Source organism: Perca fluviatilis, chromosome 2 (assembly GCF_010015445.1).
Source record: "Perca fluviatilis chromosome 2, GENO_Pfluv_1.0, whole genome shotgun sequence".
Taxonomy (NCBI): domain Eukaryota; kingdom Metazoa; phylum Chordata; class Actinopteri; order Perciformes; family Percidae; genus Perca; species Perca fluviatilis.
In genome coordinates this window covers 29,633,464-29,647,442 of record NC_053113.1, presented here as the reverse complement: position 1 = coordinate 29,647,442, position 13,979 = coordinate 29,633,464, and the positions used below count along the sequence as shown (strand labels likewise).

At 40.6% G+C, this 13,979-nt stretch overlaps 1 protein-coding gene across 3 annotated transcripts in view; it reads right to left on the bottom strand.

Moving 5' to 3' along the window:
- The window catches only part of LOC120575480 (lissencephaly-1 homolog), a 48,754-nt gene that overhangs the window by 15,374 nt on the left and 19,401 nt on the right, over positions 1-13,979 (bottom strand). For 2 of the 3 annotated variants that reach the window (XM_039826296.1, XM_039826305.1), the window contains exon 3: positions 4,117-4,201. The exons of the other annotated variant lie outside the window; for it this stretch is intronic. In XM_039826296.1, coding sequence (XP_039682230.1) covers positions 4,117-4,201 — 85 coding nt within the window. The remainder of the gene's footprint in view (positions 1-4,116; positions 4,202-13,979) is intronic. 3 annotated transcript variants of the gene reach the window in all.

The window sequence follows — 13,979 nt, the reverse complement described above, 5'->3', positions numbered from 1 at the left end:
ATGCAAGCTGGCCACTAGCTTTTACATAATGGACTCTGTGGCACATACAGGCTGTTTCTTACTGCCAAGAAACAAAACAATGCGGTGGCATTTTTTCTCTGGCGCTACATACAAACGAAAAATAAAACTGGGGCTGCAACTAATGATTATTGTCCTTATCAATTAACCTGCTGTTTATTTTCTCAATTAATTGACCAATCGCTACAAAATGTCAAAATACTGTAAAATGCTCCCAGACCGAGAGCCTAAGGTGATGTCCTCAATTTACTTGCTTTGTCCAAGCAACAATAACATATCCAATGATTTAATTTACTATCAAATAAGACAAAGAAAAGCATCAAATATAACACAATATAATCAAATTAAATCACACACAAAAAGGACTTTTGTCTTTCCCTTAAGTAAAATACAAATACTGGACAACAAAGAAAAGAAGTGATGCTTTGTTATTCTATACACCCAATACAACAGTTTTGGTACCACTGTGTGTACAATGCCTTGAGGCCATTACTAACTATCAAAGCATCAAAAACCGACATTGACAGACAGCCACGAGTGTCAGTGAGGGAGAAAATGAGCGTTGCGCTTCAATTTCACAGCTAGCTCCTCAAGCCTCGGCTGGAAACAAAAGCCGACCTAGAGACATCGGAGAGTTCCAGGCACCACCGATGCGTATATTTAACACTTCTCAATGACAGGATGTGATTGATCAGACTAACATGAGGTATATATATAGGGACAAAGACTGAGCCACAGTGCAGAAATAGAGGAGAAAGAAAACAGAGAGGGAACCCAGTTTGGACAAGTCTGCCATCATCTAATCTGCCATCTGCCTGGACACTCTGCCCATTACACCAACCCACACAAAGACAGACAAACATGAAAAGTGCCAGACTTCACTGCAGCCTGCCAATCTGTTGAGAGTGGAAAGTAACCATGCATGTGTGTTTGTAGATACGTACATTTTCTTTTACGAGGTAAATAAAAACGCATGAGCCTCATTTATTATTCCTACTATTAAAACCTGATGCACATGCCTAAAGTAGCATTAATCTTACACTGCTCAACTCAAGTAGTCACAAAATCTAACCACATTTAACAAACAAAAATGCCTTACAACGTGGCCTCAGGAAAATGGTGCTAAAATCACTTGATTGTTTTGCAGGATGCTGCCAAGGTGTGTGTGTGGCTGAGCGCTAATACCCAACAGGGTGCACCTATCCCTGTCCCTCCGTGCCATTCATCTATTATTCAGCCTGCTTCCACCGGGCCACCACAGAGAAACGTCTGGAAGAAAAATGAATAAAGACACAGAGGAGCAGGGGGGTGGGTTGTCATGTGAACACAAGGTGAAAAAAAAATAAAAATAAAGACGGAAAAAAGATACTTTTACAGCGTTTTCACTGCATGGTACGGCTCTGGTCGAATCCCTTTGGTGCCAGTACTTTTTTTAGTCAGGGCCATCTGAAGACACGTATACATGCAGAGTTTCAAGCAGATCAGCCAAAAAACCCTAAGAGGTTTTCACATTTGCACATTTTGCAATTTGGGGGTGAGGGAGAGAATCTTGCAACTACATTATATTTAGGGGTGTTTCTAGTTTTTTGTCCTAACTATTAGCATACAGGAAAGTAGTGTTGTTTTCGTCAACGAACTAGTGTTGTTTTCGTCAACGAAAATTATGACTAAACATCGTCATCAACGAACTTTTATAACATGACGAGAACGAGACGAGACGCAACGTAAATGCTGGTCATGTGACGATGACTATAATTAAATGTATAATGCAATATTGTTGATGAATAAAAACAAGACTAAATGTGGTTTACAAAATAAAAACTATGCTAAAATGTCTCTTCATTTTTGTTGACCAAAACGAGATGAGACAAAATCAGTGATGCCACGTAACGCGTTACTCTAATCTGACCACTTTTTTTCAATAACGAGTAATCTAACGCGTTACCATTTCCAAACCAGTAATCAGATTAAAGTTACTTATCCAAGTCACTGTGTGTTACTATTTTTGTCATTTTCCTTAGTAAAAATATATATTTTTGCTTTCTTCTTGCGTCTCGGGGAGTGAAGTCACATATGCCACGTTTTCAGCATGTGGACAGTTCACGTGTACCACGCAGCGACACAAACGTAAACAACAATGGAGGGAGGAGAGAGATGCGCGCTTTCTAGCTGGAAATACAGTCACTATTTTTAGTTTATGTCAGCTAAAGACGGCAATATTAAGGTTCGTTGTACACGCTGTACTGGTGGCGACAAAGTGCGATCTAGCTACGAAAACACTACGTCAAATTTGAAGAAACATTTGGAGTCGCAGCACTGCAGTCTAACTTACAGAGCAAGTCCCAGCAGGTGGTGTGAAGCAGAGAGCATGAGGTCCCCCACCACCCAAACAACAAAAGCTGGACTTCGGTGCAAAACCAGTAAGTGGGGGAGAGTTGAAGAAGTTGGTCGGGCAGTAGGCCTATGTTGTAGCGGAAATGCTGCCCTTAAACACGGTTGACTCGCTCTCTTTCGTGCCATAATAAACCAGACTCCTACTACTGGCAACGCCGAGCTGCCTCATAGTAAACCGGTTGTCATCTTTATGTTGAGTGGGGATGTTGTCGGCAGTTGCTGAATGTAACTAATAAAGTAACTTGTAATCTAACTTCGTTACTTTTAAAATCAAGTAATCTGTGAAGTAACCAAATTACTTTTTCAAAGTAACTGTGGCAACACTGGACAAAATGTTATAACGTTATTTTGTCTCGTTTAGTCGCGTTATTATTATTATTATTATTATTATTATTATTATTATTATTATTACCCTGTCGCTGAGTTAGAGAGTGAGACGAGCGTAAACAACAACTAAAAATTAAGTCTGACACAGAGAAAGCTGGGACCGTGGCCGGCCAGCCGGAGTTCGTCTTTGGGAGAAAAAGAATAAACGGCATTTGGAATAACTTTAATTACATAAAAGTGGAAAAGAAAACGGAATGTGTTGTGGAAAAAGATGGGGAAAAACGCGGCCACAAAATCACAGGAAAAAACACCACGAATCGTAAGAGACATCTCAAGCCATTCCATAATGAAATGGAGGCAAGTCAAGACATTAACGTAACGTTACTTTCTATTTTAGAAAGCTAAGGCCAACTCTTGAGGCTGTGGTTAATGTGTCTCATTTTAACGTTCGCTTTAGACGTTAGCCACTGGAGCGACAAGTCTGTGTGAGAGAGTGTAGGTTCTTACTTCCTACCTGACTGACTCCATGTGTACTAAGCATCCCTTGTTGGCCAACATTTTGGTTTTTTCTATACTACTAGGTACTTATTCTATATTGACTGGATTAAATAGAATTGCATTACTAAAAAGAGACTAAAATACAATTTTCATTGACTAAAATGTCATCAGTTTTTGTCGACTAAAACTAGACTAAAATAGCCATGGATAATTCTGACTAAAATGCTCAGACTTTTAGTCGACTGAAACTTGACTAGACTAAAAAGAGTATAACTAAATATAAACTACAAGGACAGCTTGACACAAAGACTAGACTAAAACTAAACTTAAAACAGGCCACCAAAAACAACACTACAGAAAAGTTTCCTTTCAAAATATAATGCTGTTCAGTACAACACCGCAACTAACGATTATCTGCTAATCATGAACTAAAACATATAATTTAATTAACACCTCTATGACAGTGTCAACAAAAACTGAACATTATAGGCATAAAAATAGACTTTATGGCACAACAGCTATTTCGATTACAGGTGTAGCTGATAAAGTGTATTTTAAACATATTCAAACCCAACAAATTCAGAAAGCAAAGACAATAATGTAAAAACAAAACAAAACAGTACATATACAGTACTATAGTAAATTCAAGTTGTATTCACAAGTGGATAAAAGCTCAAGATGAATTAGGAAATCCATGTAGCATAGACACCCCCCTCCCCCCTTAATCAGACAGACCACCATAATTGGGTGCAGGTGCTCCCGGTCACACTCGTGAACATGTTGACTGAAATGAGAAATATAGTGGAAATCAGGGCATATTGTTTGTATAAATTGGTCTGATTGGCTGTGCGGATGTGTGTCCACCCTTAATCTACTCACATTATCTAATTCCGCCTCCTTCTTGAAAGTGGAATATGCTTCTTCATATCCATTGGAACGTAGATAATCGGCTATCGCTCGATTTCTGAAACAGACAAAGAGGCCCGTAATTAGTTCTCGTGATTAGCAGACAAGATAGTTGTTAAAGTGCCACAAGAAACGACATAAGTAATGGAGTTGTATTCAACACTGTAAAACAAAGACAGAAAATTTGCATGTTCAGGAAACGTGTCAGACAAAGATGTAAATTGTACACATTCAGACTGTGTTATCATGGTTCTAGCTATATAATAAAAAATGCTTGGCACGCATAAATGCAGTCTAGCACTACCTATAACAATACACACAGACGGTCTGCTGCTCTCTCACACAAACACCCCTCTCCGCCCATTTGACACAAATCGAGATCACATCTGTCTGGCTTCTATAATGAGCTCTTGTTGCTGTGGGCAAATAATGGGAAGGGATGACTCCCCATGGTGCAGATATGGGGAAAATGAGAGCCTGCGTACATCCCACCATCTCCTACATACACACAGAGAAAGACAGAGACAAATCATGGAGAGGCAGGATCATCCCTGTGAACTGAAAACACTTCTGGACCAGGGCTGTACCCAACTCAGAATTTTCTTGAACCGGATTTGGCTGTTGAATACAAATATTCGACCTACGAGCTAATGCACGAGTACTATAGCCAAATGCAAACACTGGGCTCCATAGTCTGAACCAGCACGAACCAAGAAGTCCAACACACTTTTATTGACTTCCATATCGACAACGCCCCTTATTCCATATTGACCTTTCACAATAAAAGCCCAACTTAAATTCACTCAGAGCATTTCGCTAAAAGGCAACGTGATAAAGTAGCTCACACTACAACACACATCATTTTTGTCGACACTTATTAAACAAAAGCCAGAGACTATATTATATTAGGCTGCTGTTAGCTGTAAATTCACTACTTCTTAGCAGAAGGCAGAAGATAACTTGTCTCAAAGCCTGACCAGGCAAAGACCCTCTTCCTTCAGACAGCTGCCTCTGTCTCACTTGACACACCCTGGGTCTGGTTCCACAGTTTTCTGTACTCGTCGCTGACATCTTCACCGAGCGGATGGGACGAGGTAGTGGAATTATTTTAACCCGGAGCTAACTGCTCTCCGGGTTAAAATAATTCTCTCTGCAGCTACTTCTGGAGGCCGAAATGCACACTGCCTGACAAAAACAAAACACAAAAAAACAACAACTTCTCAGCTTGAGGAATCTCCGTCGACTGAGGGGTCAACACCTGGTGATTCGATTATTCAACCTTTCAAGGGGCAGCCCTATTCTGCATACTGTTTTACTCCAGTTCATTTCCTTTTAATGCATACGTTTGCAAACAAATAAAAGTAAATATTCGGAGACACCACACCGTTCAGGAAGCAACATAAAAGAAGGTGGGAATTGTTGAGGTGTGTTTCTGTCCTACCATTTCAAACAGCCTTTGTGAAGAGAGATGTCCAGATAAGACAGACAATAGACAGGCAGAGCTGAAAGTGAGGAGAAAGGAGGCCATCTTCACTTGTCCTCTGTCTGTCTCCTGGGCTGTCATAAGGGAAACCCATAAACTTACAACATGCATAAGAAATAATAATGAGAAATCATTATGCTGTCAAACATATAGGCTATTCATTTGTGTTTACCAGTGGCTCTAACTATTCAGGCTGTGCCAACTTGACTACCATGGTTTAGCTATCATTCAACAGGAAACATGCTGCTAAAGCTCCCCAGGGGGACCTCAAACTTTATCAATGCTAATCCCAAATCATCCTTACAGAGAAATTAATAATGTCTTTGAAGACAGTTTATGTTCTTTGGGTCTGGAGTTTGAATTTGCTCCTATTAAGGACTAAAAGTCCAGATATCTTGGCCTTTGCGGTTTCAATTTTGACTTTTTTTTTTTTTTTTTTTTTTTTTTAATTGCAATGATAAATCACTGGAATACCCCTTCATCAAAAGAGAATCTTAACCATGAAGTTTAAAAGGACCAAACAACTCGTGAACACTGCTTATTTCTCCAGAGTCCTTTTTCAATTTCTATTACAGACTTGGCAAAAAAACGGACTTAAAAAAGACTGGAAAATGAGGTAAAGAGCACAAACAAAGACAATGAATTCATTAATATCCGATAAAAATGCTATATTTACTCAAATATTAATACATATTTCCTTGATTCCAGCTGTCCTGTGTTTGCGTACAGCGAACCCCACCACTAATGCCAGGAGAAGCCAGACAAGCTGTCAGGCAGGCAAGTCTTTGAGGTGCCAATATGAAGGGGGTGGGAAGATACAATCTGTCCCCCCCTGCGCCCTCTCGGTCAGTGCTGAGCACTGAAACCGCCGTCTCCCTCTGCCCACCTGAATCACCATGACAACAGGAGCAGGCCTTATTACAGCTCAAGGTTAGCAAGAGGTTATCTTCTCCTGTGACAGCCTGCCTGCCTGAAGTCTAGAAAACCAGAGGGGAGGGCTGGGGTGTGCTAGCATGTCTAAGAAAGTGCATAAGCAGGCAAGGAAAGCTGCAGGTGAGGTAAGCTGAGACACAGAGGGAGCTTTTGATGTGTGGGTGTGTCAGGAGAATGTGTACGAGCAAGTGTGTTTCAACCAAACAACAATGATATGTCACACCAGCCATGTAAAGTCTAATTTAGAGGATGGGGTATCAGAGGGAAAGATTGAAATTATGGAAAGGCATTCCATTGTTCTGCATTAGTCAATTCACTTTTCAGGGGTTTGATGAGTTACTGGAGCTCTATGGAGAATACAAGCCAATTGGGAATTTTTGTACGCCAGTCTCCTTTCAGTCTTCTACAACTTTAAGAAACAGCCTCACTTTCCATGTTGCATGGTGTTGAATGCAAACCACATGGTAGAGCAGCTTGGCTTCAGGAAATGATGTGGTAATCATGAATCATATTCAATATATTTTAGGGATGCACTGATTGCAAATTTCTCAGCTGATATCGATCTGTAGAAATTTAATTTGGGCGATGTCAATACCGATGTTTGTTGTTTTCTTTTGGGCCAGGTAAACAAATAAATCTAATTTAAAAAAAATATTGACGCTAACTGTGAATGAGGAGAAATTCCCCACCATTAGCAAGTGTACCTGAAGGCCCCATGGAGTCCCGTCAGAGCCCACATGCTTCGTTGTTTGTTTCCACAACTCACTCACGGAGAAGGCAAAATCTTGCCACACTGGTTGTGCTCTCTTGGCTCTCAGGTAATCCTTGTACACTTGAAATGTCACAGGAACTTTTATTTTTTTTTATCTGGGTAGGCTACTGTTTTATAACTCAGACCAATTAACACAACATAAAAGGTAGCGCAAGGTAAACACCGGCTACTGCCATCGACACGTCACCTTATTTGAAAGGGCCGATGACAGTAAATAGGGAGGACATTGGCCGATTCCAGACGATGCATCCTTAATATATTTCAAGTGTTTTTGCATGGTGCAAAAACAATAGTGCACACACTATATCATTTGCACAAAAAGCACAGCCACACAGCAAAGCAAGTGAACAAAATGGGGGCTAAAACACCTCCTGTTTCTTCATATTTTTTTTCAAATATGGTCAGAGTGAGTATCCGTAAAAGAGCTTCAGAGGTGAACAAATATGAACACAAAGTACCCACCGCTTCCCTGACCCCCCCAGTTTACCCTATATGGGCCAAAATAATAACAAATAAAAACCTACACACCAACATGCAGTTTTGAATATACCCAGTCCCCAAAGACTGAAGAGAAAACAGGGGAAAAGATCTGTACCAACTTTGACAGAAGGAGAGCAAACCATCTGGTTTCCATGGTTACTAGCAGCCCACAGCTAGGTGACGTGATGGAGAGATGGTGAGAAAGAGGGCAGGGCGAGTACATGGACAGATCGCACAGATAAAAGAGAAAAAGAACAATAGAAAGTCTGAAAGCCCATACTCTAGCTGTAAACGTGGTCTTTTTCAACGTCAAAAGGCTTTTTCTGAGGCAATCATAACTGAAAACAGCACTGAGCATTAAATAACTATTTAGATTAGACAGCACTTTATTGTCCGTGTACACGGAAATTTGTCTTGCAATACAAGCTAAAAACTACAACAGCAATGTCTTTTTTAAAGTGCAAGAAATTTGGTGTCATACAATGAAACCTGTGAGTCTCACATGGGTTATATCAATGTTGTGGTCAGTCAGACCTCCGGTACTGAGCAGCTCTCCCATGTACTATACACCCTTAATGGCATGAGAGGGGGAGAGAGCAGCCTGTGACACAAACAGAGAGACAGGGTTGAGAAGAAGAGATGCATGACCTCATCCTTCTTAGAAGAGAGGTGAGTCAGCCAACCAGCATGTCTGCCAGTGACATCACTTCCTCCTAATTCCTGCTCCATGATCATTCACTTTCACACCATTTAAAAATGAGCAACACTTACGAACAGAGCCTACACCCTTTGCTTAATTTCACTACATTCTATATCTAGTCTAAAACATAATGATAAATGTCCAATAGAAGTTCACAAGACCAACAGCAATGTCTCCTAACTGCTTGAAAACGTAAACATTTCGATATATATAGCTGAATTGTCTTTTTTGCAAGTATTTGCCTATAATCTGAATCTCAGACAATGCTCATACACCTAAATGGCAATTAAACTTATTTTGGTGACTAACATTGCCTGGACTTTAGTCATCCAGCAAAGACAATACCAGTACTGCTTTGTCAAAGCACCACTTATGATACATCTAATTACAGACACGTTGGCCTACCCACCCACTCTGCCTAAATGTCAAAGAAAAACTAGCCTTCACAGTGCATACAGCAGGTTCATCAGCTACAGGCCGACTCTGAATTCTCTAATAAATCTGAGAGGAAGGAGAATATTGCCTGCGTGGCCAGGCTATCTCCCTGTGCCATATACCCGTCTATTTCTAGACCACACAATGTATGAACTTGTTTAATCTTTCAAAACTACTGATAAATGTTTAACAGGAAGAAGCTGAACTCCAGGGTTTTCCCTGCCATAATACGGCTTAGGCGCAGCGCGTAAGTGTTTTTGCGCACTGCCGTGTATGAACATAAAAACAATGTGGAAAGGATCTGGACAACGAGCCGACCGTTATTACATCCATGGAGCCGAACCACAGGACGGTCATCCGCTCGTGTGCCGCATGATAGTTTGCCCACACAGTGGCAAAAACAGTGTCACAGCCACACGCGCACTATGCCTGTTGCGCACACAGCGGCTACTGCAGTTCACATGTTAGCAAGTCCGCGGTGGGGGGGGGGAGAGAGAGAGAGAGAGAGAGAGAGAGAGAGAGAGAGAGAGAGAGAGAGAGAGAGGTGCGTTTGTCGAGGAGTATGAAATAGCAGTAAAATTATAGCTGTGAACGTAGCAGTGCAGTCTGTGTACAGTTTATCTGTCGCTGTCAGTTCCCGTGTCTTGCTTGCTACCTGCTGGTTCAAGTCACAACTGGACCTATTCTCATTTTAGTGAATAAACTGCACCTCTGAGTTTTGCTTTAGTAATCTCTCCCTCGCTGTAACCGACAACCACTAAGTTTTATGCAAATAACTGCACAATGACATCACTTATATGCAAATGAGTGTAATTTGTTTTCAATTAATAATTCAAAAACCTTTGTTTGACTAGTCTATTACTGAACCCAGCCATCACACGTCGCGCCGTCACATCCTGCGCCACCCACCACCACATGTAAATTTATGCATGAACACGGACCACACTTCCATTTCATTTTTAAGTTCTGCTTTTCAAGACATAAAGAATCAGAGAATCTTCAGTAGAATTGGTATGAACAACAGGTCTGCAATTTACCCAAGGCGCATGTTTGCTTGGAGTTAATGGAAAGTCTAAAAACCAGTACGGTGAGCATTTTGTTCAGCTTGACAACCAAAAGAACCTCAAGATGTCAAAGCTACTCCTCAATCAAACAACAGACCCGATGAATCTGCACATTGACAGTAGAAGAAACACAAGGTACCCTACATCAGGTGCATCCAGTCTAATCTCACATGTCCAGGACTGGGTCATGTCATGGGTAAACTGCCACTAGACCACTACCTCTGCTGAAAGTTTCAATGTGTTAAAGTAGTAGTTAAAGAGACATATTCAGCAAAGCAGAAGGTGTGTTAAGAGAAGAAGCAGGACAGTGTGAAGCTAAAACGGTAAGCTCATTTCTCCATCTTAACAGCTGAGTACTGAACAGCTGATAACTTCTCAGGGAGAAGCATTCCACAAAAATCATATGACAGGATTGCATAATTGCCCAGATCTCCATGAAAACTGTAACTAATTACTTTTTTTCTTGCTTGACTTGTCAGAGGAGCACCAGGCGTTGGTTACTGAGACATGAAGCTTGTCTCCTGAAGGCAATCACTACCTAGATTAACCAGACAATGAATTCACCACATCATTTCAAAGAGAAAAATGAAAGAGAAAATTATGTTTTATCCATAAAAGGTTTCTGCCCTTTACTTGATTCCCAAATTTTAATAATCTCAAAGCCTCTTAGAAGGGCAATTATCATAATGCTGTCAATTTCAATGTGAAACAGGTAGGTTGTCAGGCAGAGAAATCGGTTTTCTTTCATACAAGTTACGACTACTGCAGTGGGATCAACCCTTAAGCCAGAAGAAGACTTCAAAAAGGGTAAACGCTCTCCCACTGGGATTCACCAAGGGGGTAAGCTTCGCTTCAGAACTCGAACCTCCTATGGCGCCATTTTGATGCTACCAATCGATCACCTCCCGTTAGCATTCCATTGACTGCCATTCATTTTGACAGCAAATAACTTTACATCTGAAGCGTTTAAAGACTTTTTTTGTCCATTGTTTATTTCTAAAGAAACACGACAATGTATAAAAGGCTCCGTTACCTTGTACCTCACATTATGGCTCCGTAGCAGACGTTTTTGTAAAAATAGGCTAACGACTGTGTCATAACCACACGACTTACTGTCGCATAGTAGAGGAATTACCGTACAGTACAGGAGAAGCTCGCAGGCAGTTTTGACTTACATTAGCGGTTTAAGTTTAATTACTAATGTTAACTAGCATTTTAGTTAGCAATAATTAGCCTGTATCCATGTTATTTCCTTACATATACCTACACTCTGTCTCTGCAAGATTGGGAATGATTGGGGAAGATTTCTCTTGGCACAGCTACCAGAAGACTTACAACTTTCAGACAGGTTGCTCACGTCACATTTGGGTCGTCTCTCTCAGTTGGAGGCTGCGCAGTAACGCGCAGCGCTCACTGGAAAAGTGCTTCTAATATCCTTCACTGGTCTCCATCCAGAGCAACGGGATCTGTTGGTCCATTATATATATATATATATATATATATATATATATATACACACACACACACACACACACACACACAGTCAACGGGATTCAAAGATGAGTAAATGTCCAATACAGGACCGTCTTTTAACTGAATGCAGACTTAATACAACAGCGACTATTCTTCACTATGGTGAAGGGTGTGTGTACGCAGTATAGTTTAAGCTCAAAAAGCAGCATGGTCTGTGGCCGGATTGGTTCAGTGGGTAGAGGAGGCGCACATATACTGAGGCGGGTATGGCTGCAGTCTGGAGCGTCCCATGTCAAGCCATCCCGCCTCATGCCGAGGCGTGTCCAACGGTAAGTTCAGAGGGTCAAAAATACGAAATCAAATTATTTTCCAGATGGAGATACGAGCGTCAGTTTGGTTTGAAATGTGCTGGGGACAGAGACGCAAATTTGGAAGTGCATTTCCAGAAGTGCTGGGTACAATGACGCATTAATTTTCTTTCTCTTTCGCGCAGGTCATGTTTGAAAGACGCTGTCCTGTAGCTCACTAATGAATAAAAATGTGGTTTAATGTACGTTAACAATGATCACCAAATTTCTCTCTCATATTGCTCCTTATAACCACTGAAAACTGTCGAAAAAAATCAAACCCAAAGTCCAATTATTATGGACGTTATCTGATGAGTTTCTGCATTTTCAGCAGGGCAGCGGAGCTGCTGTGGGTTGACTCCAAACGGTTCTCATAGGCTTTATAAGCCATAACCATATAGGCTACAGTCTATGGTCATAACGTGACAAAGCTTAACGTGGTTTTATGTACCTAAACAACGATCAATCATCACCACATTTCTGGTTAGATTTTTTGACAGTTTTCTGTGGTCATGAGGAGCAATTTGAGAGAGAAATTTGGTGATCACTGTTTAGGTACAAGCTTTTTCCTTGCCATAGGAACCAATGAAGAAGAAAATGTTAATGTGAGATAACTTAATAGTTGGATTTCGGTTTAGTTCTTCTGACAGGCTTAAGTGATCATTACAAGATATGGCCATGATAAATTTGGTGATCATTGACCGTTGTTTAGGTAGGCTACATTAAACCACGTTAAGCTTTTTCACGTTAAGCAGAATGTCCCGACAGGCAGTGTTGCGAGAGATGCATGCAGCCAGCGCAGCAGCAGAGCGGCTGTATGTGACTGCCCTGTGGGGATAGAGATTGTTGTGGATTTTTTGGCATCTGTCGGTCAAGAATTGTGTTATGGACTTTTTTTTTTTTTTTTTTTTTTAACAAAATTGAGCTTGAGGTTTTCAAAAAAAAGTGGTGGGTACAAAATGACTCATGACGAAATCTGGTAGGTACACTTATACCACCGTCCCCACCGAAAATTGCCTGCAATCAATTGAAAAACGTTTAAACCGTTAAAGTAACAATTTTAGCCGTACATATAGTTTGCTGATTTCTGGATGTTATTGTGTCCCTGATGTTAATGTACATTTGATGAAACCTGCATGTTGGTTGAAATTTGTTAGCGAATATTATAACGTTATCTAGAGCAATTTATGGTTGCAGACTCTGATGGTTTCTTTCTGTGATTTTCCTTAAAGTACACATCAGTGTCTTTAAAAAAAATAAAAAAGTAGTAAAGTATTTTAAAGTAGCCTATTTTATTCCAGACGCCAGCTTTTATTTTGAAAAGTAAAAGCTCGGGGATGGCACCAGGCGGGACGTCATGAGACGGGACAGCATGACATGGGACGCTCCAGGCTGCAGCCATACAGTCTTACATATACAAGGTTTATGCCTTGACGCAGAGGTCAAGGGTTCGAATCTGACCTGTGACAATTTCCTGCATGTCTTCCCCCCCCTCTCCCCTAGCTGTCCAATCAAATAAAGGCGGAAAAGCCCCAAAAATAATCTTTAAAAAAAAGCAGCATGGTCTACACACCAAAATACACAAAAAAATAAAAATAAATCACACACACTTTTTCTATAATGGGTGTGCAGCACGCACACACTTTCTGTCACATGGCGATGATGGAGCTTTGTTGGCCGAGCTGAAGCCAAAGCTTTGAGGAGTTAAGAGGCTGTGTATACTTCAAGCTTGGGAAAACAAAGGATAACAAAGACAGGGAAAGCACAGACGTGAGACTAGGCTTCCCATGACACATAATAAGGCAGTTTTTGTTTTTATACTAAACCATATCGACTGAGGAATCCTTTGTAATAACTCTAGGAAGGACTACCTTTGTCATACTGGATTTAAATGTTTTCAATGCAATAAAAAAAAAAACAATACCATGATCAGAGGGGTTATAAAGAATTAGGGCTGCAAGTAATTATCATTTTGATTAATCCGCAGATTGTTTTCTCAATTAATTGATTATTCGTTTTGGTCGGAAAAAAAGTCATGAAGTAGTTACAAAATTTATAATTTTCCACGGTCCAAGATGCTGGGTTAAGAAAGCTTGTTTTATTCGGCCAACAGTCCAAAACTCAAGATATACAGTTTACCATCATATAG